Consider the following 24,595-nt stretch of genomic DNA (forward strand, 5'->3'; position numbering starts at 1 on the left):
CATCCCCGAGGGCCGCGGGCCCAGACTCGGGGCCCGCGCGGGGGGCCTGGGAGGCGGCGGGCGGAGAGGAGTGCGGGCTGGGCGAGGCAGCCGGGGGCGGCCAGGGGGGTGAGGCCGCGGGGGGGAAAGGGGCGGGTGGGGGTCGCGGCCGGCCCGGGACCGGCTCCGCAGGACCGGCGCCGCGCCCCTGCCTGCGCGCACCGGGCGGAGGCGGAGGGGCAGGAGCCGCTCCCCGGCCTGGGCGGGGGTCCGAGGCCGGCCCCGGGCCGGAGTGGGGGCGCGGCGCCCCCGCGGGCGGGCGGGTGACACGATCATCTCCTTTTCCTTTAAGCTTGCCTGTTGCCGACGCCGCCGCTCCAGCCGCGCCGCGGGCAGAAGACTGGACCGCCGAGCCCCGGGCCGCGGCGGCGGCTGCGCGCCCCCCCCGGACGCCGTGACCCCCGGCCCGGGGGCGGGGGCCGGGCCGGCCGGGCCGGGCGGCTCCGGCGCTCCTCCTCCCTCCCCTCCGTCCGCCCTCTCCCCTCTCCCCGCCCCCCAGCCCCGAACCCCGCGCACCTCGTCAGGGGACGGGGCGGGGGGGCCGGGCCGCCGCTCCTCCCCGCCCCCTCCTCCTCCGGCCTCTGGAGCGATTTGTCAAACTTCCCATTCCGCCGGCAGCGCGGTCCTCCTCCGGCTCCTCGCCTCCTCCTCCTCCCCCCGCGCTCCTCCCTCCCCGCGCCTCCCGCGCCCGCCCTCCTTCTTCCCTCCGCACGTTCGGGGAGCGCGGCGGAGCGCCGAGAGGGGGGGACGCGGCGAGCCGGGGCGCAGCAGCATCCTGCGGGCGGCCCCTCTCGGGGGGGAGGCTGAGAGCCGGCCCGCCCGCCCCCCCCGCGGCCCCTCCCTCCCTCTGCTCAGCCCGGCGGCGGCGGCGGCGGCGGCGGCGGCGGCGGCGGCGGTGGTGGCAGTCGCCAGAAGAGCATCATGCCGAGGAGGAAGCAGCAGGCGCCCCGGCGCGCAGCAGGTACGAGCCGCTTCCCCTTCCTCCTCTCCTCCTCCTCCTCTTCCTCTCCTAGCTCGGCGCCTCCAGCCCGCGGTGCTCGCCCCACTCCTCGCCCCTCTCCCTCTGCAGGCGCAGAGTAACTCTCAGGAGCCAGGCTCGCTCGCCGCTCTCCTGGTTGGGTGCGCGCGCCAGGCTCGGGTACCCGGCGCCCCCCGGACGCCCCGCTGAGCTCTGCCCTCTCGCCGCTCGCACCCCTTCGGGAACCGCGCTCGGGGCGAACGAAGTCGGGTTGGGTCCCTGCCACCTCAGCTCTCTGGCTGCGGAAGTGATGGAACGGATCCCCGTCTGTCTCTTTCTGTGGGGGGCGGGCGGGGTCACCTGAGTTCCCTGGGACACCTTCCGTGTCCTCCCGCGGCCGGACGGCGGGGGACCGCCTGGTGCCTTCGGAGCGAGAGCGAGCGAGGGAGTGAGGAAGCCGGCTCCTTCGGCCACCTTACTGCTAATCCGATGGATTCTTCATTTATTGGGCCCGAGCCGGGCACAGCGGTGGAAACCAAAGCGCCCAGGGTCTGGGTATTGTCAGATGCCTGTCATGTCAAGTCAGTGTCGGAGGCTGGCGTTTCCCTCTGCCTCGCTTGTTTTCCCTTACCCCCACCCCTCCTTCCGCTGCTTCTCCCACCCTCTTCTCCCAGCACTTAGTTCTGGGACATGGCTGAGTACTTTTTTTTTTTCTTCTTCTTCCTTTCTTTTTTCCTGCCAGGAGTGTCAACTCCTGTTAAGACTGAGCTGTTTTTTTTTTTTTTTTTTTTTCTGGAAAAAGCATCGTTGAAAACAAAACAAAACCCACACACATAACATTATTTTGCAATAATGTTGGATGGGGGCATGTTGCCTGGAAGAAGGGATCCTGGCCAGTTGCCACCCTTGATTTGATGACTGATTGATCGTCCGTCATGCTGCTGCCTTTGATCTATTCATTCCCAATAAACATCAATAAATCACCGGCAGTAGTGAGGCCAAGCTCTGTTACTACGTCAGGAGGGCCGCGTCAGTGCAACTTCAGGGGTTTGGGCGGATTGCCGAGAGGACAACATATGGAGTGATGTATTTTGATCTGAGTAACACTCAGATGTTTAGAGGTTCAGATGCTGCAGGAACTGGAGGGCTACGTGGAGGTTCATTTCTCTTCTTTTGGTGGAAGAGGGGAGGTTGAGAGGGAAGGGCCGAGGCACTGGCTGGTACCCTTCTTGGGTGAAGGCATTGTACCTAGCATGCCCGGAGAGTGTCTGTAAGAGCAGAGGTGGTGATGTTTGATTTCCATCCTGCCCGCAGGTAGTACCAGGGCAGCCTGTACACTGAGTGCACCCAGGAGGTACAGCCTCCCTACACTGGGTCACAGAGAGGGAATGGTATTCTTTCTCCTTCCAGAAGTGTACGCTCCCGTCTGTGTTCTTGGAAAATCATAGAAGAAAACAAACTTGGCTTGGGGTATATAATGCATGCAGGTTTTGCTTTTTGTCCTTAGTTTTGCTCACATTTAGGAAGTTTGAAAATCCCATTGGTGACTGGAGGGAAGGTGTCACCTCCCACCTCACCCCCTGGCTGATGCTTTCTTGCCCATCCCACCTTGTACTTGAAATTCCAAGCCTAAGCAGTGGACTTATCTGCACAAAATAAACTCTAAAAGTTTGCAGAAATCCTTCAGAAGTTGAGCAGTAGGAGTGCCTTGGGCTTCTTCCAGGCTTTGGGATTTTTCTTTCCTTTTTGGATACACATTTTAAAGTATCTGTTCTCCTTGAACCAGGGAACCCAATGCGATTACATCTTTACGTTTGCTTTAGAACTCTGTGCCACATCTCTTCTGTTCCACCCTGCCAGTGTGAAACTCCAATTGGATAGGTTTCTGTTCAAAACGTTAGAGAAAGGGGAAATGTACTGTTAATTATTTTATTTTTTAAAGTGACCTGTTCACTAACCTTTTTGCACCTTTTAAAAAGCCAACCAGGAAATCTCAGGTCAGTTAAGAAATATTCATTATATATAAAAAAAAAAAACTTGACTGCACGACTAATAGGAGATGGAAGAATGGTTTTACTCTATCAAAATGACCCGTCAAAACGACTTTGTTTCATATTTGATTTAATTGTCTCTCTCCTGACAGGCACATTCATCAATAGCTTAATGGTCAATCAGAAGTTGGCAGCGTGAGTGCTTTCTTTCTTTCCCATACCCTGGTTTTGGATTTACTTTATCAGAATGCCTCTGCCTAATGGATGTGTGGAGGAGGGAGTGGAGAATGACTGAAGGGTTACTTATTTTAGAAGAGTGGAGGGAAGAAAGAAAAAAAAAAACAAAAAACCCTCCACATTTCGGCTGGTGATAAGTATGCCCAGGCCAATAAGTGAGCTGTTTTTTTGTTTGTTTGTTTGTTTGGATGGACGAGAAACTTCCAATTTTTTTCCCTCCTTTTTTTAGTTCCCACAGCTGCAAGTTATAAGGTTCATGCCTGCTTTTGTGGCATATTGGGGGTGATGACAAATTGATTGCTTTGTAGTGATAGAGAGGGAACGGGAAAAAGAAAGATGTCTGCTGATTGGTAACTGGAAAGCCAGTCCCCAGCAACCTTGAGAATACTTGAGAATTTTTTTTCCCCCTCCAAACTGAAAGGTCCGCTCAGCCATAAAAAAAGAAAAGTTGTTTTGCCAGCTTCATTAGTGTTCACCTAATTAGCTGTAAACCTGATGGATTTCTGACAGCTTTAATGATTAGAGATGACAAGCCCAACGCAGTGTCATCCAGCAGAATTAGGTTTGCAGCTAGTTTGATGTAATCAAGTTGATATTACACAGTCCTGGCTGCCTTTAGTTGTGCGTTAACTCAATTTTCTGCTGCAGGTGACAAATGGGCTTTGGTACCTGGATAATCATGTCATAGGAATTAGGGCCCTTTTAATGGTCTGGGGTAGAATAACAACCACAAAGGGCTGAGAGCTGGGCAGGGCAGACAGACATTGCACACAGGTGCATGTCGTCTATCTAGGCCAAATGTCACCCTGTTTTCCAGAAGGCCCAAGCAGCCTCCAAGAATCCCTGAAAAGACGAATTTCTGGACTTTAGGATTTTTTGTTTGTTTGGGTTCGTTTCTGAGGATGGAAATTATGCAGGCCCGATGTCTTGAGAGAGAGGTTTCTTCACCTGTGAAGAGAAGGAAACCTGGGCTGGAGTTTTCTTTCTCCAGCCATGTCAATTCAAAGGGCTGTGCATTTGTGCTGGACAGATGCGGCTGCTCTTAGAAGCTCAGAGGAGCGAGGTTAGCGAAGGCCACTGTCCTTAAGGCGAAACGACTATTATCCTTTGGTTAAAATATGACTCTTCTGTGCTTCATGTTTGTTTTGAACCACGTATCTTCTGAAAATGACAGAAACATTTTAAAGCCGTCCTTAATGGTAGATAACGTTTTGTCCATTCATAATCAGTTTTTGGAGGAAAATATAAAATTATAAAAAGCCATTGCATACTACTAAAAAAAAAAAAAAAAAATTCCTCAACACGCAACAGCTGGCCACCGACCTTTTGAGTCTTGGTGGTGAAAAGAAAAATCTTGCCTGTAGCGCGTAGGTGGTAACATCGCGAGATTAGACCTTGGAGTGTCTTGACTTTTGTAGAATTGATTTGGACCCCTTGGGGTTGGCTGATGGTGTCGAAAAACACTTCAATCCCAATGGAATAGGCTGAGCTTGTAGTGGCAAGGCAGAGGGGTTTCACAGTCCAGTATACATGGGTCATGCCTGAGAGATGGCACACCTGGTGGAATCCAGGTAATACCTGCCTAAGTCATGTCCACATGTCGGGCAGCCCCAGAGAGAGACTTTTCCCTTCTCGGAAGCACATGGAGCCGTCAGTCAGCAGAGCCTTTCAGCATCAATCTTGGGAATTTATTTGCTGCCAATTCTGCCACATATTTCTTTTTTGGACAGAGTCTACTTTGTAGCAACGTGACAAAATGACTGGTTTTGTATGTTCTATGGTTTTTCCCCCTTTTCCTACAAAATAAGAGGAACAATGCAAATTAGAAAAAATAAATAAAAATAAAGAAGATAAAGGAGGAAAACAAAGGGGGATAGGAAGCAAAGATACTCCCCTGGACATCCACATGGGGAAGAGAATCTTCCAGAATCAGCTGCTGTGCCCCCATTAGCTTGACAACTGTCAGTTAGGGCTTCAGTGCTCTCCAGGGCCACACTTGATTGTGAGCGGTTGATGTTGTCATTTTGTTCTCAGTTTTGCCTTGAGCGCGCTCATAAGCAGGAGCGAGGTAGTCGATAGCTGATGTATCAGCAGTTATTCCCTAAATTGCCTCGCAAGTCTGTATTTTCCCTCTTTTTACTAAAGGTTGTTTTGTAAAGTGATTAGAATGAAAGGTGACTGCTCAGGGCTGTGGGGAAAGCCATGAAACCAGGTGAGTTCACAGCACTAAAGCAGTCCCTTAGTTCTGCCCTCCACGCCTGGGCTTCCTGGAAGGAGAAGTATCACCTTCTTCAGGGCAACGCCTGGGCCCTTTCCCATCCTTTGCTTTCACAGGTGTAGTGGCAGAGCTAGGATGGGGTGAGGGCTGCAGCACGCAGGCAGGAGAGCAGAGGACAGGCGACTGGAGTCCCTGGTCCTAGTAGTGTACAATAGCCATGTTTAATCCAGTAACTCCAGCAGTTCACAGTTATTCCAAGTGCAGTTTGGGAGGTTTTCCTGCAGGCCCATTCTTAGTCCTGTCTGTCACTGGACCATCTATAAAAATAGCTTTGATCTTGTAGGTAAAAAAAAAAGTAGAGCGTGCGCGTCTACCCATCTGTGTTCATGTCTAGCACAGGTACAAGGTTGGGCCTTTCAAAAAGCTGTTTTGTAACCTCCCTGTAGCATCAGGTCACAGCCCATGGAGAAGAAACAGGACAGAAGAGAAGAAGGCAACAGTGGCATCATTTACCCAAAACATTCCCAGGTGTTCATGACCGTTTTTTTTTTTTTTTTTAGTTATACCCCAAATTGTGGTTTCTCTAACTGAAGTTAAAAATGAAAGGTGAACACAATATATTGTATTTGGTAACAATGATATGGACTGGTACATCCAGACAGATAATGTGCGGCTGTAATTAGACTCAATAGACAGGCAGTCATTTTTAAATTCTTTGACACATGCATAAAATAGTCATATAATAAGATAAGATGACAATTTTATGTTAGGTTGATAAAGTGTCCTGATACATACATTTAAATGTCTGTAAGCCTTTTTTTTTTTTTTTAAATCCAGGCAGATTAATTCTAGTTTCTAGTATTTTCAGCTAGTCATTATATTAATTTTTAAAATCCTGCTAAACAATGGCTATGGATCTGTTTTCTTTCTTTCTTTTTCTCCCCTTCCTGGTTTTCTACCTGAATTGTGAGGAATGGATATACAGACTTGGGTAGCTTTCCTTAATTTTTCAACATTTGTAAAAATTTATGTTATACATTGGCATCAAAATTCAGGTTACTGTTTGTGACTAGAATAAAACTAAGCATTTTTCGAAGTTAAAAAAAAAAGACAGTAATAGAAGATAATCTGTTTATGACCACTTGTCTGAAAAATGGTCATACTTTAGGCTTAGGAACCCGTATTAGAAAGACTACATAGTGTCCTTGACCAAATCTTGAATATTTTATAAGCTCTGTTTAAAAAAAAGACATTTCTAGCACATACAGTTGGTTTGATCAGCACTTAGATTCTCGGGTTTAATTACTTTCCATTCTGTACATTATTTCAGGGTTTCAACAAGAGTGGCTCCAGAGATGTATTGAGGAGAAAAAGCATTTCTCTAAAGGCCACGTTACCTGGACTTTTCAAACACCTTTTCATTTTTATTTTTTTTCAGATACAGAAAGGTGTGGCTCTTGAAGAATAAATTTGTTTGGGCTTAATGATAAATTATTAATTCATACTGTCAGGACACATGTTATTAATTATTACTGTGTTTTCTTCATCCAGAACAGCTGTTGGGGAACCAGGGTACCTTCATATTGTCTTTGGGCGGGAGCTTGCCAAAGCAAGGAACTTACCAAGTCCTCTTACGTATCCCTGGTCTCCTTGCTTTGAGAGTAGGGGATTGCAGAGGGCGGGGTGAAGGGAGAGCAGACTATGGATTCTAGACCAAGATGGACGCTGGCAAATGCATCTAACGTACATTTTTAAAAAGTAAGGCTAACTCTGAAAGGACTGTGACCCAACAGAATTCTGGGGTGGAGACCCGCCTGCTTTCTCCCCAAGTCTGGTTTGGGATTGGCTGCCCCCTTCATGCCACCCATCTCTCTTGTTCTTTTTTTTTTTTTCCCCTCCGTACTGTCCAAAGCCATAAGATCACCTTTGCAAGTTTATAGTGGCAGAAGTAAACATACTCTGAATGCTTGTTTGTTCGCCAAACTGGAACCCAGCCTTCAGGGAGAGCGAGGGCTGTTTGGTAATATACGTGAAATGACTCATATTCAATGACTTTTGATTTTTCATTCCCATCATTAAATCTAGTCTTACGTGTTTCGGTTTCCTCTGAGTTCTTTGAGAAATGCATGTTGCATAAAATAGGCAATTTTTAATGAACAATTTAATGTAAATGGGTTTTGAATTTAAATTAATATTAATGAAGTCTTGAGTGAATTTATTTTGCATACGTAAAGACTTGTAAGTCTTTCACCCATGTGCTTTCTCCTTTATGTAGTAACATTGGTTGGGTGGATTAACCAGTCCCTTTTAAAGATTCACGCTTAAAAAATTAAATTGATTTTATATGTCCACTAGTACCAACATCTTATTAAACAAACCCGTTACTTTATTTAAAGGAACTATACCTTGTTGCCTATTAACCCTTTCAATTCCCTTCCCCCACTCCTCCTGAAATGTGCCGTTGTTGGTTTGGCATTGCTGCCGAGGAAAACCCGTACCAACAATAGTTACTACAATCAAGATGTTTCCTTTCTTTGGCTTACCTCTAATGCATTATGTATCCTGGGATGATGGGAAGTTCTGTAATTAATTCTGTTAGATGTAATTGCTATAATCACTTTGATGTTACACATAATAAAGGTAATATGGTAAGCACACAAAAAAATATAAACACCTCGTTGTAACGCTACTGCTAAAATTCTTTCTCATCAGGTCTGGTTTATAGACAAATGCTCTATTTTTGGCTATAGGTGACAATTATCTGAGCTGTGTTAATTGATATTCCAAAGGAGAGTTACTTATTGGAAAGGATGGGCCTTGGCTTGGCGGGATCTCCAAGCTGGTTGCCTAGGAACCTTAATCCTCGTCTCCTTAAAGATGTGGCTAATTAGGAAAAGGTGACCATTATCTTCTGTAGACGAGAGAGCTAAACATTTCAGAAGTGGCCATCACGTGAAGTGTGCGGTACAGGAGGCAGTGAGCCCTCAGGAAGGACGATGGCGGAGGTTTCACACGTAAGGAGGTGATGTTCTCTGGGTTTCCGCGTGGTATGGGGTTATAGAAAGTACTCTGTGTGTGTGTGAAAGAGAGAGACAGCCTGTGAGCAAGAACATGTGCGCCTGGGTAACTAGAGAAGACCACCTTTCTGAAACAGTGCAATAACAGATAAAATACAAACTAATTGCTGCAACATTATCATTCGTGCACCTTTCGTGGAGGAGGCTGGGGATGGTGCCTGACTGTGGCACAGAATGCCAGGGAGAAGGTTTGCTGGCTGATGTTGCCTGCTGGACTGAAACCTGGGTGATATTTGATGTATCCCCCTAGCTTCAAGCCACCCAGGGACGTCAGGGAAGTTTGCCTGAGACCCCAAGCACACAGTCCTATGGGATGTTTCCAAACACATTTAAATTGTTCTCTGCCAGTGCAGCTTGCAAGAGGTGGAAAATGTGGTGGGAGAGGCATCTGCCATTTAATTTTTTCCCCTCGGATATCATGGAGTCAAAGTGGAACACAGAACTGTTTGACATGCGTAATCAGCTACACAGCTTCCTGAGTGCCACCAAGATCACCAAGTCTTACGACCCAGTGTCAGCTTGGCAGTTTGGATGTGAATTCCCCACACTTCCTATTTTATTTGTTGGTGCCTTTTAAGGGATTGAGTATGTAAATCACACCCAGAAGAAATGAAGAGAGAGAGAGTGTGTGTGTGAGGAGGGGATGCTGAAGCCTCTTTGGAGGAAGACAAGGTGTTTTCAGATGGTGGTGATAACACTGAGGGTAGTGATTCCTTGGACTATGTCCAGGTCTGTGCCACTGGGTCTTTCTGCTGGCTTTTATCTGCTGGACAGACACAGCCCCAGCCCCTGGGCGTAGACCAGGGTGGGGAAGAGCTGGGTACTGCTGGAGAAGGCCTGGCAAGGCCTGCCTCCTGGGCATGGGGCCTAAGGCTTCCTGCCTGCCAGGTGAGCAAGTGGCGCAGGAGACCATCTTCGAGATCTGGGCCCTGGGCCTGGGCTGGAGCTGGGCACCACCAGTCTCCCGGCACTGACACCGAGGAGGCTGGTTTTGATGGTGAGCATGATAGAAGGTCTGAGAACTCCATAGGCCCCTGTAATCAGGGCCAGCACTGACATCCTTCTCAAGTTTGACAGCTTCTTCCTTTTCTCTCTTCACCGCCAAGACACTCTCAACTGAATTTCCCCGCCCTCCCTCTCCCCTCCCTCCCTGCCTGCTGCCCACCCCTTCCCTCCCTCTCCTCCTTTCTGTGTGTGTCTCTCTTGTTTCATGTTCTTGATCAGTCTCAGATGCCGGGAATTATTTTTTTTCGGGCGGGAGGGGGAGTGTTGCTTTAGGTTTGTGGGTTGGGCAGGTGTGAGAGGAAGTCTGTGTGTTTTTTTTTTTTTTTTTTTGTACTGTAGGCCTGTTGCTAATTAATGTTCGTCCATAAGATTCTGTCGGAGTTGAGTAATGTTTTTGATCTTTATGCCTGATAACTGCATACTTAATGAGATTTCAAAGCTGTGAGTGCAGCTCCCTACAATTATTGACAGATGCCTTTTCTTTGCCATTGGGTTCAGCTTCATAAATCCTCTCGCCGTAATGAGGTTCAGCAGTGCCACCCTGGCAGTGAGCTAATGAAAGGGGGGAGGGCGGCGCAGCTCATGGCTGTCTGACACATTTTTTTCCTTTAAAATTTACTATGCAGATGTCAAGCTGCGGGACGATTACTTCAAACATGCTAATTTTTATCTTGCTTTTGTGTCAGCCCTTTGCCATTAAAAAAATAAATAAATAAAAGTCCTAACCTCCCTCCCCGAGATTTCTCTCTCTCTCTCTCTCTCTCTGATTTTTTTTTTTTTTTTTAAAACTCACGTATTTAATGACCCCTAGTGTGTGACGGCTGGGCACCCTGACACACACGTGGCCTTTTGCAGGCATCCAGCGCCAGGATGGTTTTTTGTGTGCGTTCGGAAGGGTAGGGGGAGGATAAAGCCTGGTTTCCCCAGGCCTCCCATCAGCCTGCCCTAAGTGTGCACTTGAAACGTCGGCGAATTCATTTCAGAGTTCTGGAACTAAATCCTGGTGGAGAAGAGCTGCACCATGCCAAACAGTCGATTTCCTTTTCAGCGGAGCCATACATCACTGACCCACCCTCCCCTCCTGACAGAATGGCATATGTCATTTATCACATGGGCCCCAGCCAGACAACAGGGAGGGGAGGGAAGCCCAGGTCCATGTGACACTGTCTCCTCCCCCCAGAGCAGAGTGGCTCAGGGAGAGAGTCCTGCTGATTTGGCCAGAGGCAGAGGCAGGGGCGAGGCGAGGAGCGAGGCCGCGGTGTGGCTGGCTGGCTGGCTGGCTGTGTGGCGTGGCGGGCACAAGATTGGCAGAGGCAAGGGAGAGGTTATGTTCCTTCATATTATCTGCGAAACCACACTGTTCATCCTTTGACACTCTTCTGACTTTTTTTTCCCCCTTCCAGTTCCTTTTCTTTTTTTCCTCTAGTGAAGGAAAAAAAAAAAAAAGTGTGTATGTGAGGGTGGGGGGGTGACAGGTATCATTCGAGCCACTTGAGCCCGCGAGGGTGGCATAAATGAATCTCTGGGCTCCTGGCTTCACATGATTCCAACATGCATTATTGAAGATGGATGTTCCTTAAAAAAAGATTGATGGTAGATGCCGGGCTTAGGGTGCCATTTATCACTTTGAATATTATTTAGACTTGCCGTGTAAACCTCTGAGTTGAGAGTTGGACGGGCTCGGGCAGGGTAGGGGTCTGTGTGTGTGTCTTTCCATTGATTGGCCTTGGGTTCTCATTGCTGCTGACCCAACACGGCTGTCCCATTTACCATATCGAAGGCCCTCTCCTATCCCCCCCAAAAGAAGGTTTTGCTTTTGAATAATTTCCAAGGACACAGGGGAGAATAAAGTATCTGTGATTTACACTAAAGCCTAAGAAGCAACTTTCTCTTTTTCTCTCTGTGTCTCTCTCATTCTTTCCCCACTGAGGCAGTCACGTACGAAACATTAAAATATAAACAGAGCTGTAGTTGCCGAAGCCAGAACCGCTGTCTGATTTTTTAAACCCTCTGACATGCTTTAAGAAATATCTGAAAAGCTTAAACACAATATAACTATTAAAAAAAACATACTGGTTGGCTTGGTTAGTTGTGTGAGAAGGAAGAAACATAGACTTCCACATCTAAGGAATATTTCAGATAAAAAAAAGATCTCTGGTGGCTTCCTGGCCTCTGCTCCCAGCAGCCTCTTCCCTTTGTGTCTGCACCCTACCGCCTTCCCCAGGCCTCAGCAGATCCCCACCAGGACTGATGTGGACAGCTGTTTCCAGGCCCCCACCAGTTAATGGCTTCTGGTTTTTTGCACCCTTGAGCTCCTTGTACCAGGACACCCCCACCTACTGGAAGTACTTAGGCAAGCAGGCTTGTTCGCAGACAGGCTGGCTCGATGGCTGGTTTGCAGAAGGGCTGGCCTTGCAGGGAGCCTCCAGCTGCCTGAAGGTCCCATACGCACCGTACTGGCCTTTGTGCTTCTTTTGCTTCAGAGCCCTTGCCGCCTGGATCCCCAGTGGAGAAAGACAAACCAGCTCTGCCGGCCCCCCTGCTCCATCTCCTCAGCCAGGAGAGCCCCGATAGTGCAAATTTAATTATCAGGCATTCGATTAAATATGTGACTTTATTTGGGTTTGCTAATTAAATTTAATGCTTCTTGTATGACTTATAGTGTGGACATTAATTTAAAAAAAATGATGGGGCAGAAAGTTAGACTGGGGTAGGTTTTTTTTTTTTTTAATCCATAGAAATGAGAATCCAGAATTAGCGGGAGGGCTGAGTGTTCATATCTTGCTGCTGCTTGAACAAACTTTTCCCTGACACCTAAAAAGCGTGCGTCTACCACGAACAAGAAGGAAATGGAAAGGCTGCTTCATCACCCACCAACTCCAGGCAACTTTGCATGTCTGTCTGCTTATTTTGAAATAACTTTATTAGCAGCCTGACACTTTGCACCACACATAAGGATGACTTCGGAATCACTTCCGATATTGCCACGCTGCTACCCCAAACCAGGTGGAATCAGATTCATAACCTTTGTTGGTGCCTGGGATCACACTGCCGATGAAATGATGATACTGTTTCCTCTGAGACTTCATGGAATAAGGGGAAACTTAGATCCCTCACCCCCACACTGGTGCCGCATTGCAGGTGACGAGAGTCCAAGTGCCAGTTTGCGGGAAGAGTTGTAAACACCTTGATACAAGGGGCATCATCTCATTCTCACTGATTAGAAAAACTTTGCTATTAATAGTTGCAAAGTCCATTTCAGGTATAATTGGTAAGGAACTGAGTGCACTCATGGGAAGGAACCTTGTTTTGTTTTTTGTACGCTTTTATTCTTATCCCCTCTTCTCAGTTTTATGGCTAGAGACATGATTTATTGCAGCCATCCATCTTGGGGGCTCATCCATCACACCCGGGTTGCTAGGAGATTGTGGCAGCAGCTGTTTGCTCTGAATCAGACAGAAAAGTTGTCAATCATCAAAGGCAGGTGAATAGCATTAGAAACACGCTATTGTCAGACGGAATAATTAATCAAAGAGAGAAAAGATAATTAAAAAGATATGACCCTTGCAAGTACTTGCTCTGGGTTGCCTGGGAAAAAAAAAAAAAAGAAGAAAAAGAAAGAAAGAAAAACTGCCTGGTCTTTTCTAGACACTTAAGCAGCTGAGAGCTGATAAAATATGCACTCTGCAGTGCCTAGTTTTTAATTAATTGAAGAAGGTTCAACATTCAAAGACGATCCTGGAGAAAAGTCCGATTATGAGCAGAAGTAATATTTATTGTTTGCATGAAGGACTTGACACAGACTTCTAACTTCCTGTCACAAATCTCTGGCTTCCCTGGTGGGGGAGGAGGTGCGGGCTGGGGTCTTCAGGTAGCTATGGCAGCCCTGTGTCCGCTTGGCTCCCCTGGCCATCACACTTGGCAATTCAGGAAAGTCAGACCCCGAGTAACTCAAGTGGGGCCATGCGAGCCTGGATGGAATGCCCCCCCGCCACCCAGTTCTGGTGGGCCGGAAACAATCAAATGTCATAGGTCACAGGAATTTTTAAGAACTGAGGGTGAAAGACATGAAAGGTGTGCCGTAAAGCCCATCTCCAGGTGCTCTGTATCTCCTCACCTGCCTCACACCTATCTTGAACATGCTCTAGGTCCTGAAGGAACATCTGTCTGTCCTGTATCTAGGTATGGCTCCACAGAGCACGTTAGTGATTCATATCCAGAGCGTGATAACCTGGCATTGGCTTCCGAAGATGAAAATCTCGATTAGGGTCTAGAAATAATTTCAGGAACCCATTTCAGTCTCCAAAATATATTCATAGATTAGGAAGTTCATTCTTGCTTTTTCTCAAGCTGAAGTCTTCTGGAGAAGTTGGAAAATGTATTAAAGACTAGATAGAAAGAGGCATATCCGAAGTTGCTTTTCAGTTAAATATGCTACGAGCCCTGAAACAGATCTACTTTTTTATTTTTGGATACTATATTTGATTTTCACACCATTCTCTTCCCAAAGAATAGCAGGACTTCTAAAATTAGTGGTAGGAAAAAAGGCTTGGGTATTAGAATTCATGAGAAGGAAGAAAGCAACGCTTTTTTTAGTTGGGACACCTTTTTCAGGGTGTACCAGATTGGAGCACCGGAGACTCCATCCCTCGGCTCCCTACATACAGCAGTACTCGGGACTCATTGCTGAGGGCCCTAATGGGGCCACCAGTAGCTGCGTCTCGTGGGGTGACATCTACTTTTTCCCGTCGGGTACCTGTAGCCCAGTGGGGGTAACCCAGTGCTGGTCTTTAGAGAGAGAGAAACTCGGATGAGAAAAAGTGCCTGCCTGGCCTGCTGGAGCCCTCTCCAAGGTCTCCCTGCTCAGGTATCTGGAGGAAGTGTTCCTAATCAGAATTTGACCTCCGGAGAAATGGGTGACTTTGACTTTAGGTTACTATTTGGGTGTTTGAACCAGAATGTCCTTGACGGCCTTCTGAGCTCTCTAATCAGAATGGGATGCAGCTGGATTGTTTTTAGTCTCTTGGTCATATAGTAGTTCTTGTCCTGGAAGCTCAGGATTTTCTTGGGGCAATGCCTGTTTGTGACTGCCAAGGGGCTGTGTTGTAGAAGGCCAGCAATTCCAGTGGATGTGTGGCCAACCTTGAGAGCTTGGTCAGGTGGCTTGGAAAGAGGTGGCCTTCCTGTCTCCAGTGATATCTGACTGAAGATAGGCCGTGGGGTATTTCCTCTTGGGCTTTACAAAGAAAGTCTTGTAGTTACCATCTCCCCTCCCCAAATAATTGCTGAGAAAGCACTTTGGCTCATGTCAGCCAAAACAAACAAACAAACAAAAACCAAAGCCAAGCAGTCCCTAAAATGTGGTTCATCAAAGCAGAAAGTTCCCTGCGGATCATTTGTGGTAGATTTATAAATTCACGTATAAAAAATGTCAACCTTTCATGCAAGTAAAATTGGATTGAGACTATGCTTCTCCTTAAAAAAGAAAAACAAATCAAAGGGGGTCAAAAAAAGAAAAAAAGAGAGAGAGAAGGTCTTTCAGGTTTGAGAAGTTCATGAGGTCATTTCTTCTGGAGCCATGGTTGGGACCTAATGCCTCTTCTCTGTTGGTATCTATATAACTGAGTCATTAAATAAATGAGAAGAAGAGATGGGGGTGTCTTAGTTATCTAGTGCTGCTATAATAGAAATACCACAAGTGGGTGGCTTTAACAAACAGAATTTTTTTTTTTTTTTCTCACAGTTTAGGAGTCTAGAAGCCCATATTCAGGGCACCAGCTCCAAGGGAAGGCTTTTACTCTCTGTTGGCTCTGGAGGAAAGTCCTTGTCTCTTCTGAGCTTCTGCTCCGGGGCAGTATTCATGTGGGCTTGACATGTGTGTCCCCCCATCTCTGCTTGTTTGTTGAATTTCTTTTATTTCTCAAAAGAGATTGACTCAAGACACACACCCTATTCTAATACTGATTCATTAGCATAATAAAGGTAACCCATTCCCAAATGGGGTTATAACCACAGCACAGAGTTTAGGATTTGCAACACCTATTTTGGGGGACACAATTCAGTCCATAATGTTTTACCCTTCGGTCCCCCAGTATTCATGTTCCTTGCCACGTGCAAAACACATTCACCCCATCACATCATCCCAAAAGCCTTAAATCCACTCTAAATCCAAAATTTCATCTTTCAAATCATCTAAATCAAATATGGATAAGACTTTAGGCATATTCCATCCTGGGGCAAAATTCCTCTTCATCTGTGAACCTGTGAAATCTGGAATACAAGTTATCTGTTTCCAAAGTACAATGGTAGAACAGGTACAAGGTAGATATTTTCATTACAAATGGGAGAAATTGGAGGGAAAGAAGGGATAATGGGCACCAAACAAGTCCAAAATCCAGCAGAATAAACTATATTAGTTTTCAAGGCTTGAAAATAATTCTCTGTTCTCTGAGACCATCTGGGCAATAGCCTTGCCCTCCAGAGTTTGGGTGTTGGCCGCGATCTCTGGATTCTGATTGGAGGCCTCTCAGCCCTGGGTTTCAGCTCCCCCTTCCAGGCCCACTGGGATGGCAACTCTTCTCCCACCTTTTTGGGTGGGCCCATTCTCGTAGTCCATCTGAGCGGTGACCCCACCCCATTGGCCCCAGCAAGCCCCATTCTTTTGCCCCCTTGGGCATGGCAGTCCCACCCTCTCAGCTTTGAGCAGTGGCCCCATTCTCTTAGCAAAACTGAATGGCAGCCCCACACTCCAAAACTGCGTTGGTGAAGATTTGACTCTTTGAAACCTAAGAGGCTGTGGTTCTACCCTCTTATACCCCACGGCCCCACCCTTTGAGACTGAGGCAGCTGTTTCACGTGATCCTTCCAACAGTTCTGCTGATCTCCAGGCTGCTCCAGGGATGGTCCTTTTCTTTTCTTGGAGGACAACAGATATAGCTCCTTTGGCCTGTTTCCTGCCTGTAGAATTCCAAGAGGCAAGCAGCTTTCTTTCCTTTCATTCTTTCTCTGACCCCTTCAGTCTGTTGTCATAGATGGTTAGATCCATCAGTCACAGGCTTAATCTCTTTAACAAGAGCTTGTGTGGCCACATCCTTGGTGAAAATTCTAGGACATGTGTCCTTAATTAGTACAACAGAATTTTCCAAATCTTTAAGTTCTGTTTTCATTTTGCACTGTTCATTTTTAAGTCCATCTCTTGCCTCTCACATTTTACTATAAGCAGCAAGGAGAAACTGTGCAGCCCCTTTAAGATCTTGTTTAGAAATTTCCGCAGTTAGATATCCAGGTTCATCACTTACAAGTTCCACCTTCCACCAAGCATTTGAACAAAGTTCAGGCATGTTTTTTGCCACTGGATAAAAAGCATTGCCCTTCCTCCACTGTACGATCACATGTTCATCATTTTCTTTTAAAGCCTCACCAGAAGCACATTTGATGTCCACATTTCCAGCAACATTCTGTTGCTGGCGCCATATGTATTCTCTAAGACGATAGAGACTTTATAGCTCTCCTCACTTTCTTCTGAGCCCTCACCGGAATTGCCTTTGACATCACAATTCTACCAACAGTCTCTTCAAGGCAATCTAGGCTTTTACTGTGAAAAAAAAAACAAACCTGTTGCCGTCAGGTTGATTTCAACTTATAGCGACCCTATAGGACAAAGTAGAACTGCCCATAGGGTTTCTAGGGAGCACCTGCTAGAATCAAACTGCTGACTTTTTGGTTAGCAGCCATGGCTCTTAACCACTATGCCACCAGGGTTTCTGCTTTTACTATGAGGCACCTTAAAACTCTTCCAGCCTCCACCCATTACCTAATTCCAAAACCACTTCCACATTTTAGGTATCAGTTAGAGCAGCACCCTACTCTTCTGGTAACAAATTCTGTCTTAGTTATCTAGTACTACTATAACAGAAATACCACAAGTGGATGGCTTTAACAAACAAATTTATTTTCTCACATGTGAGGAGGCTCGAAGTTCGAATTCAGGGTATCGGCTCTAGGGGAAGGCTTTTTCTCTCTGTTGACTCTGGAGGAAAGTCCTTGCCTCCTCTTGAGTTTCTGCTTCCTGGTTCCCTGGAGATCTCCTTGTTTCTTGGCATCTATCTCATCCTATCTCTGCTTACTCTTTTGCTTGTTTAATCTCTTTTATATCTCAAAAGAGATTGATTCAAGACACACACTACACTAATCTTGCCTCATTAGCATAAAAAGACATTCCATTCCCAAATGGGATTCTAGCCACAGGCATAGACGTTAGGATTTATAACACATATTTTTTGGGGGTCACAATTCAATGTATAACAGAGGGGGAGAGAGAGGAGAAAAGGCGGGAAGGAGAAAACAGGGAGGAGGGAATTGATTATTCTCTAGAGAAGGTTTAGTTTCTGTGAGTGTGCATTTTGGCCGGGATTTTAGCATCTCTGTCCCTGAAATGGGAGTCCCTGGGTGGTGCAAATGGTTAAATGCTGTGCTTCTAACTGAAAGGTTGGCAGTTTGAATTCACCCAGTGGTGCCTTGGAAGAAAGGCCTCGCAGTGTACTTCTGAAAGGTCACAGCTTTTGAAAACCCTCTTGTTTCTATGACAGGAGAGGGGAATAAACATGAGTCTCCTGTGTCTCAAGGGGGTATCCCAGAATAGAGCCCGCAAGTTCAAAGTCATGTTTTATGATGAGAAAACCTAAGACTTGACCCCCATGTCAGCTTGATGTCTGAGCATTCTGAGTGTCATGCATTTCCTGTTTTTAGTTCACTGATACATGGTTGCCTGGAAGGTGTTTTGGGTTTCCCTAACTCTTCTGCAATAGGCTCAAAGCCGTCTCGGTCCCCACTGGCTGGCTTTGCCTTGAAGCCTTAGCGTGCCATAGAAGGAAGGTCCACATTTACCAGTGTGACTCCCTGTGGGTGAAGACATTTTGAAACCCTTAAGAGACCTCACTACATGTAAGATGGGATTCTTATTACTAGTCTGCCTAACAGAAAGCTTTTGAAAGGGGCAAGGATTCATATTTGTAAGGTGAGAAAATGGGGCTACCAGTGGTTTTCACGTGGTGAAATGTTCTTGCTTCCCAACATTCAGTCTCCTGCCTTTGTTTTTGCCCCGGGCCTGTAGTAAAATGGCTCCTTCATAGATATTAGTTACTGAATACTACGCCGGTGTAATATATGAGGCTGCTGGCGGTGTTATTTTCTTTTGCTTTTCTGTATAAAATAGTAAGGCAGTGTGGACACTCTGCTACGTGACTGAGGTTCCTACGGAGATGGTTAGAACAAACACGGAGTCAGCTGGGCAAAGGAAAATAAAATAATAGTGTGCTCTTGGTCTTAGACCCTGTAACATGAGCTTGGTCAAATTGGGTCCTGGAGCTCCAGACTTTCTGGTGAAGTGTGGGTGGGGAGGGAGAAGGGTATTATTTGGAAACAAGTGTACTCGCTCCTTGTGAAAGAAGTAGAGTATTTAACATTTCTCTGAGGAAAACATCTTTCATTACCTGATGTGTTGTGTGGTAATGATTTTTCAGTTCAACAAACAAGTACTTATTAGCGTTTGTGCAGGAACCTGGCTGAGGTGGATGGCAGGGTCATTTTTAATGGAAGCTCACTGGCACTGGGTAGAGGGAGGCTGGCTGGTCACAGGTGGTCCCTAGGTGACAGCTCACTTGGTGAGGGCAGCTTCCTCTTGAAGCAGGATGCGTGTTCTGCTCTTGAGCCCCCCAAGCAGATCACTGGGGGCTGCACGTACAAGTTGGGGGGAAATCAGCAAATTTATTTATTTATTTTTGTTTGTTGCAAACAGAGCTTTCAGTGGCTCTCATTTGGTAGTTTGGCTAATGGTAGTCACTCAGTGGTTCAAAATGCCAGGACCTTGGCTGAGGATTTGCTGGTTCAGTGGACTGTTTTGGTTAAAGATGGTGTGGGGGCTGGAGCGGGGGGCTGTCTGACAGATTAGAGTCCTGTTTTGGTAGTGGTTCTGGCTGTTGCAGATTAATTTGCCACACGAAAGAGCGCAGGGATGCAGGGAACCCCAGTGGGCCAGCTTGTGCAGGGTTAGGTGGGGCACCGTTCCTCCCCTCCACCCCTTGCTCTGTGCACCACTCCTCCTTGAACAGTGGTGGGCGCCTGTGCCTGGCTGGCCATGGCTCCTGGTTCCCAGCAGTGTTGGGAGGGCGGCTGCCTCACTCTTGGCTCTCTCTGGGTGGGGTGGGAAGGAGCGAATGTGTTCTACACTTAGCCTCATCTGTGCCCCAACTCCCAAGGACCCTTGGGCGTAGCCTTCACCCCTGATTTATTTTGCCACTTTTTTCTCTTGTTAGATTAAAGCACACTGGTCATCTCATTGCAGTCCTGGCCTAAAATGGCTTTTTCTCTACTTTGCCTTCATTTCGTGTCATGGTGTCCACTGCATTAGAACTAGTGAGCTGTGAGCTTGTTAATAATCCTGCTAACCAGAGCCCTCTAAACTGGAGTCCCCACAAAACAGAGAAGAAGTGTTGATGGGTGATGGTGTCATGCAAAACTTCATTGATCCCAGAGCCCCAGGACCACTGATAACCTTAGTATTTTAGCCCCCAAATTACATCTGATTATGAGTAATCTGTCATAATCGCTCCAAAAAACGTGATCTCAATTTACATCCCACGACAGCATTTTATTCAATAAATGCAAGTTGTCTGCGGCTCAGAGAGCCCGCCTGCTTGGCGGTTCCTCTGTGGTGTCAGCGTGGGGAACGCAGCCGTTGACGATGTTTATACATTCCAGGAGTATTAAGCGTTAGGTTGCTGGAACTGTGGCTGAGCATGTGGGAGCAGCATTCTGGGTTGTGTCTCTGTAATCAATTACTAAGCCTATCATGAAATTCCAGATGTAATAATAAAGTTTATGATGATTATACTTTTAGGAGGCACAGGGCACACCATCTCATAGACAACTGAAGAAATGAGAAGGCTCAGCCAGTGTTTTGTCTGGAGTGTTAGAATATGACAAAGGGTCTTCTCCCCTAAGGATGATTTTGTCCTCAGCCAGCAATTGGGCACATTTTGTGAATGGAAACATTTGTTTTTGGAGACTGAACTACAGTGGGGAAAGTGAAAGGGAGCCAGCTCAGTTTCCATGCATTCTGCCTCTTTCCCTCGTGATCATCCCTGCCCTGGAGAGAGCATACTGGTGAGGAGGTGACTTGCAGGTGGGAAGACAGACGTGGCAAGGGCTCGGCCACTCTGCCCTTAGAACCAGCTTCTGTTCCTTGTGGAGGTGCAGCCTGTGCTGGTGTGGAAATAGAAAATGGACGTTCTATTAGAATCAATAAACTATCATGGTTTGACCAGGCAGATTCAACACTGCAGCAGGTGGCAACTGGTGGACACACGGTAGCCAGAGTACTTGGCTACACTGAGGCAGCTAACATAGCCACCAGCCTGCTTTCCTGCAGCTGCCGTGTTTTATCCCTGTGTGTCCATGGCGTTTCCGGAGAATGTGTCTTCACGAGAGGGCTTTATTTCACTCTTTTATGCGAAGTACAGCTGCGGTTGTGAAGTTTCATGGGACGATTTTTAGCCATATCCACCAGCGTTCTTAGTACCACGATCGTTTTGGTGCGTGTGTGTGAGTAACATTTTCGAAATCAGTTCACGGCCAATATTAAATATCAGTGACAAAGACAAAAAATGGTAGGTAAGCTATGGAAGAAAACGAATGCGCCCTTTTGATTTGTTGGTGCACTAAACAAAAAATAAATCGCTTCCTATGGGAATGCCCCATGGTCCCTGAAGTTGGAGTACAGGGAGCCCATGCCGGCTGGCCTGGTTCTGCTCTCTCTGCATCTTCTGCACAGCGGCGGCTTTCCTGGATGCTTTGGTTCAGCTGAAGAGTCTTTCCTAGGGGAGGGACACGTTGCTTGTTTCTCTCTTGGAGCCCTCAGAGGAAGGAGGGAGTAAGGCTTTGTGGTGGTCTTCAACTCTGCTGTTGGGTGGGGCAGCTTGGAATGTGAAGGGACATTCCAGGAAGCCCATCTTTGCCTGGAATTAGCCTGGAAAACCCTCCTTCTGCCACCTTGGTGGTTGGGGACATGGCCCGTGACTTTGGTAGCCAGGTGAGTGCTGTGTGGCAGTCATATGGGAAGGCTCATGTGGGGAGCCCCTGTCATGGGATGGGGGCTACCTTCCCTACATGGACCTGTGTGCCTGCCAACAAGGAAAACATGTTCCTGAGCACCCCATCTATGTCCTGGGGTGCTTTCCCTGACACGAGCAGTTTCATAGAGGAGTTCTCTACATTGCCGTTTTCAGTTTTAGGCAGAACTTGGCTACTTGTTAAAAAGCTCATTGATGTATTGAGTCCAGAGGGACGTAGACCACACAGCATGTGAACAACCAACATTTTTTTTTCCCCTCTCCATCCACTGTTGCTATTTAGGGTGGGAGGTGATGGAGAGGAGAAAACAGAACCAGAGAAATTACATTCAGATGATGCTTGTGGGAAGGGCATGGCCTGGGGTGGGGCAGGGGCAAGCCTGGGTGCTGTCACTTACCGACCTCCTCCTGGTACATGGGCCACAAGCACTGGGAGCATGGCCGTCAGGAGCTCCTGGAACATGGACCCCAGACACTGGGAGCATGGCCATCAGGATCTCCTGGTACATGGACTCTGGACACTGGGAGTACGGCCATCAGGAGCTCCGGGTACATGGACCCCAGACACTGGGAGCATGGCCATCAGGAGCTCCTGGAATATGGACCCCAGACACTGGGAGCATGGCCAGCAGGAGCTCCTGGTACATGGACCCCAGACACTGGGAGCATGGCCATCAGGAGCTCCTGGAATATGGACCCCAGACACTGGGAGCATGGCCATCAGGAGCTCCTGGTACATGGACCCTGGACACTGGAAGCACGGCCATCAGGAGCTCCGGGTACATGGACCCCAGACACTGGGAGCACGGCCATCAGGAGCTCCTGGAATATGGACCCCAGACACTGGGAGCATGGCCATCAGGAGCTCCTGGTACATGGACCCTGGACACTGGGAGTACGGCCATCAGGAGCTCCTGGTACATGGACCCCAGACACTGGGAGCATGGCCATCAGAAGCTCCTGGTACATGGACCCCAAGTACTGGGGGCATGGCTATCAGGAGCGGCCAGCCCACCTGGCTTAGAGCCAGCCACTGCTCACTAGAGGTTGCCAGGAGACCCAGAGACCAGGTAAAGTAAGGGGCTCTGGGCTCACTCAGGACAGCTGAAGAGAGATTTCTGTGTATGTGTGTTTTATTTTTTGCTCAAGAATTTAACACTGTCATTGAAAGCAGCACTGTTATAGAGAGAAACCAACATTTCAGTAATCACAAAGCAGCATTTATGAATTAAAAAAAAAAAAAAAAAGAAGTAGAAAAAGATCTTGACCCTCTTTGAAAGGAAATAAAGGAGGAACCCGGTATAAGGAAAACAAAAAAAGCTGATAGTACAGTTTTTGTGATTACTCATATCCTAGGCTGGAGCTTGAGGAAGCCAGTTATAATGGAATTTCATTTTTTCTCTTCCTGGTTGTGTCCCTGTTCCCTTTTTCCCATTAGAACGAGGAGTGGTTTGTATTTGGTGTGGGGAAAAAAAAAAAGACAAACAAAAAACAACAACCTTTTGGAATGCGGCCCTTGTTCTTAGCTGACCACAGGCTGATGGGGCTAAAATGGGTATTGCTTGCCGTTGTAATTAAGTCTCTAACTATGAGGGAGCTGTGGGGTGAAGAGAGATAGACAGGGAGTTAAACAGTGGGGGTCCCTGCCCCCAAACACTTACACGCCCTAGACATGGCACCCCGGTGTCTCCCCGACTTTTAGTATTGACACCAGTCTTTCACTGAGGTAAGCCAACCAGCCCAAGATCATAAATAACTCACCTTCAGATATTTGTAGGTGAAAAATCTAGAACTGTCTAGCGGGTAGTTGTTAGTTATTAGTAGCCACTTTATTAACGCCATTTGTAAAGATTATTTTAATTGCTATTATTACACACATTGCCGGTAGCTGCTCACCAGTCCCACTGGTATGAAATGAGCGCCTGGACTTGACCAAAAGCAGATATGCCTTAACCCCGGCTAACTTAAATAAATGTTTGTGCAAGCAAACTTGAGTGTGCCTGTTGCGAGGACTGACCTTATACCACTCATTTCTTGCTGGGCTCTGGAAGATGGTAATTGTGGTAACATGATATCGATGTAAACTTTAGCTCCGCTTACAGAGAACACAGAAGACAGCCTGACACCTTCATTTCAGCAGTAAGAAATTACCATTGTCTCTTATTTCTTGCTCCGAGCTTAGGTGACCAAGCCAAGAAGTAATTACACAATTAGGGTTGACAAAGCAGTTCCTGTAATGTTTCTTCTCCTGAAGTTGGGGTAGCTTAGTTCAGCTCCACATTTTCCATATCTTTGTCATTTATAAGACAGCCATTTTCGGTGAGGTGCTTTAGCCCACAAAGGTTGGGAGGCTTGCGTAATTTAATGATGAAACAGGAACTTTTAATTCTCCGTCAATGTGGCTCTTTGAAGTTTAAAGATAGACATCTGGCCCCTGTAGGAAGTTGACCAAGTTGCTCGTAAGTGAGATCAGAGAGCAGTGATTGGAAACTTCTACTTCGGTGACAACTACAATATTGATTTTGCAAGGATATGCAGATATCTAAGACTGCTTATCTGCAAGGGTGCCTCTTCAGAGCCATCTCCTAAGGGTGCCTCTTCAGAGCCATCTCCTGTTCCTATGCTTCCAGGTAATTCTTTATTTTTAAATTATGATATCTGCAGTGTGTGTATGATACTGTGATTGTGACTGATTTAAAATAAATGCGCTTTCCTATTTAGAGGTTCATTTGAATTAAATGCCAGGTGAGCCTGATCCTTAATTTAAAAAAAAAAATAAATAAAGGGGCAGTTTCTCCCTTTTTATTTATTATTAGATAGGAAAAGGGAGAAACATTTTCTGCTAAAGGAAAGTGGGCCTGTTATTTATGATTTAACTGCCCGTTCCTTGAATCAGACAGTCTCAGAACTTCTTTAGTTCTGCTAGTCATGCTAACAGCCTC

The 24,595-nt window shown here is 47.0% G+C and overlaps 1 protein-coding gene across 1 annotated transcript in view; it reads left to right on the forward strand.

Annotated features, from left to right (window-relative positions):
• The first annotated feature begins 935 nt into the window (after positions 1–935).
• The window catches only part of TSHZ3 (teashirt zinc finger homeobox 3), a 78,768-nt gene continuing 55,108 nt past the window's right edge, over positions 936–24,595 (forward strand). The window contains exon 1 of the mRNA XM_003416382.4: positions 936–1,000. Within this exon, the coding sequence (XP_003416430.2) occupies positions 961–1,000 (40 nt within the window). The 5' untranslated portion in view covers positions 936–960. The remainder of the gene's footprint in view (positions 1,001–24,595) is intronic.

This window comes from Loxodonta africana, chromosome 21 (genome assembly GCF_030014295.1).
Source record: "Loxodonta africana isolate mLoxAfr1 chromosome 21, mLoxAfr1.hap2, whole genome shotgun sequence".
Classification (NCBI taxonomy): Eukaryota; Metazoa; Chordata; class Mammalia; order Proboscidea; family Elephantidae; genus Loxodonta; species Loxodonta africana.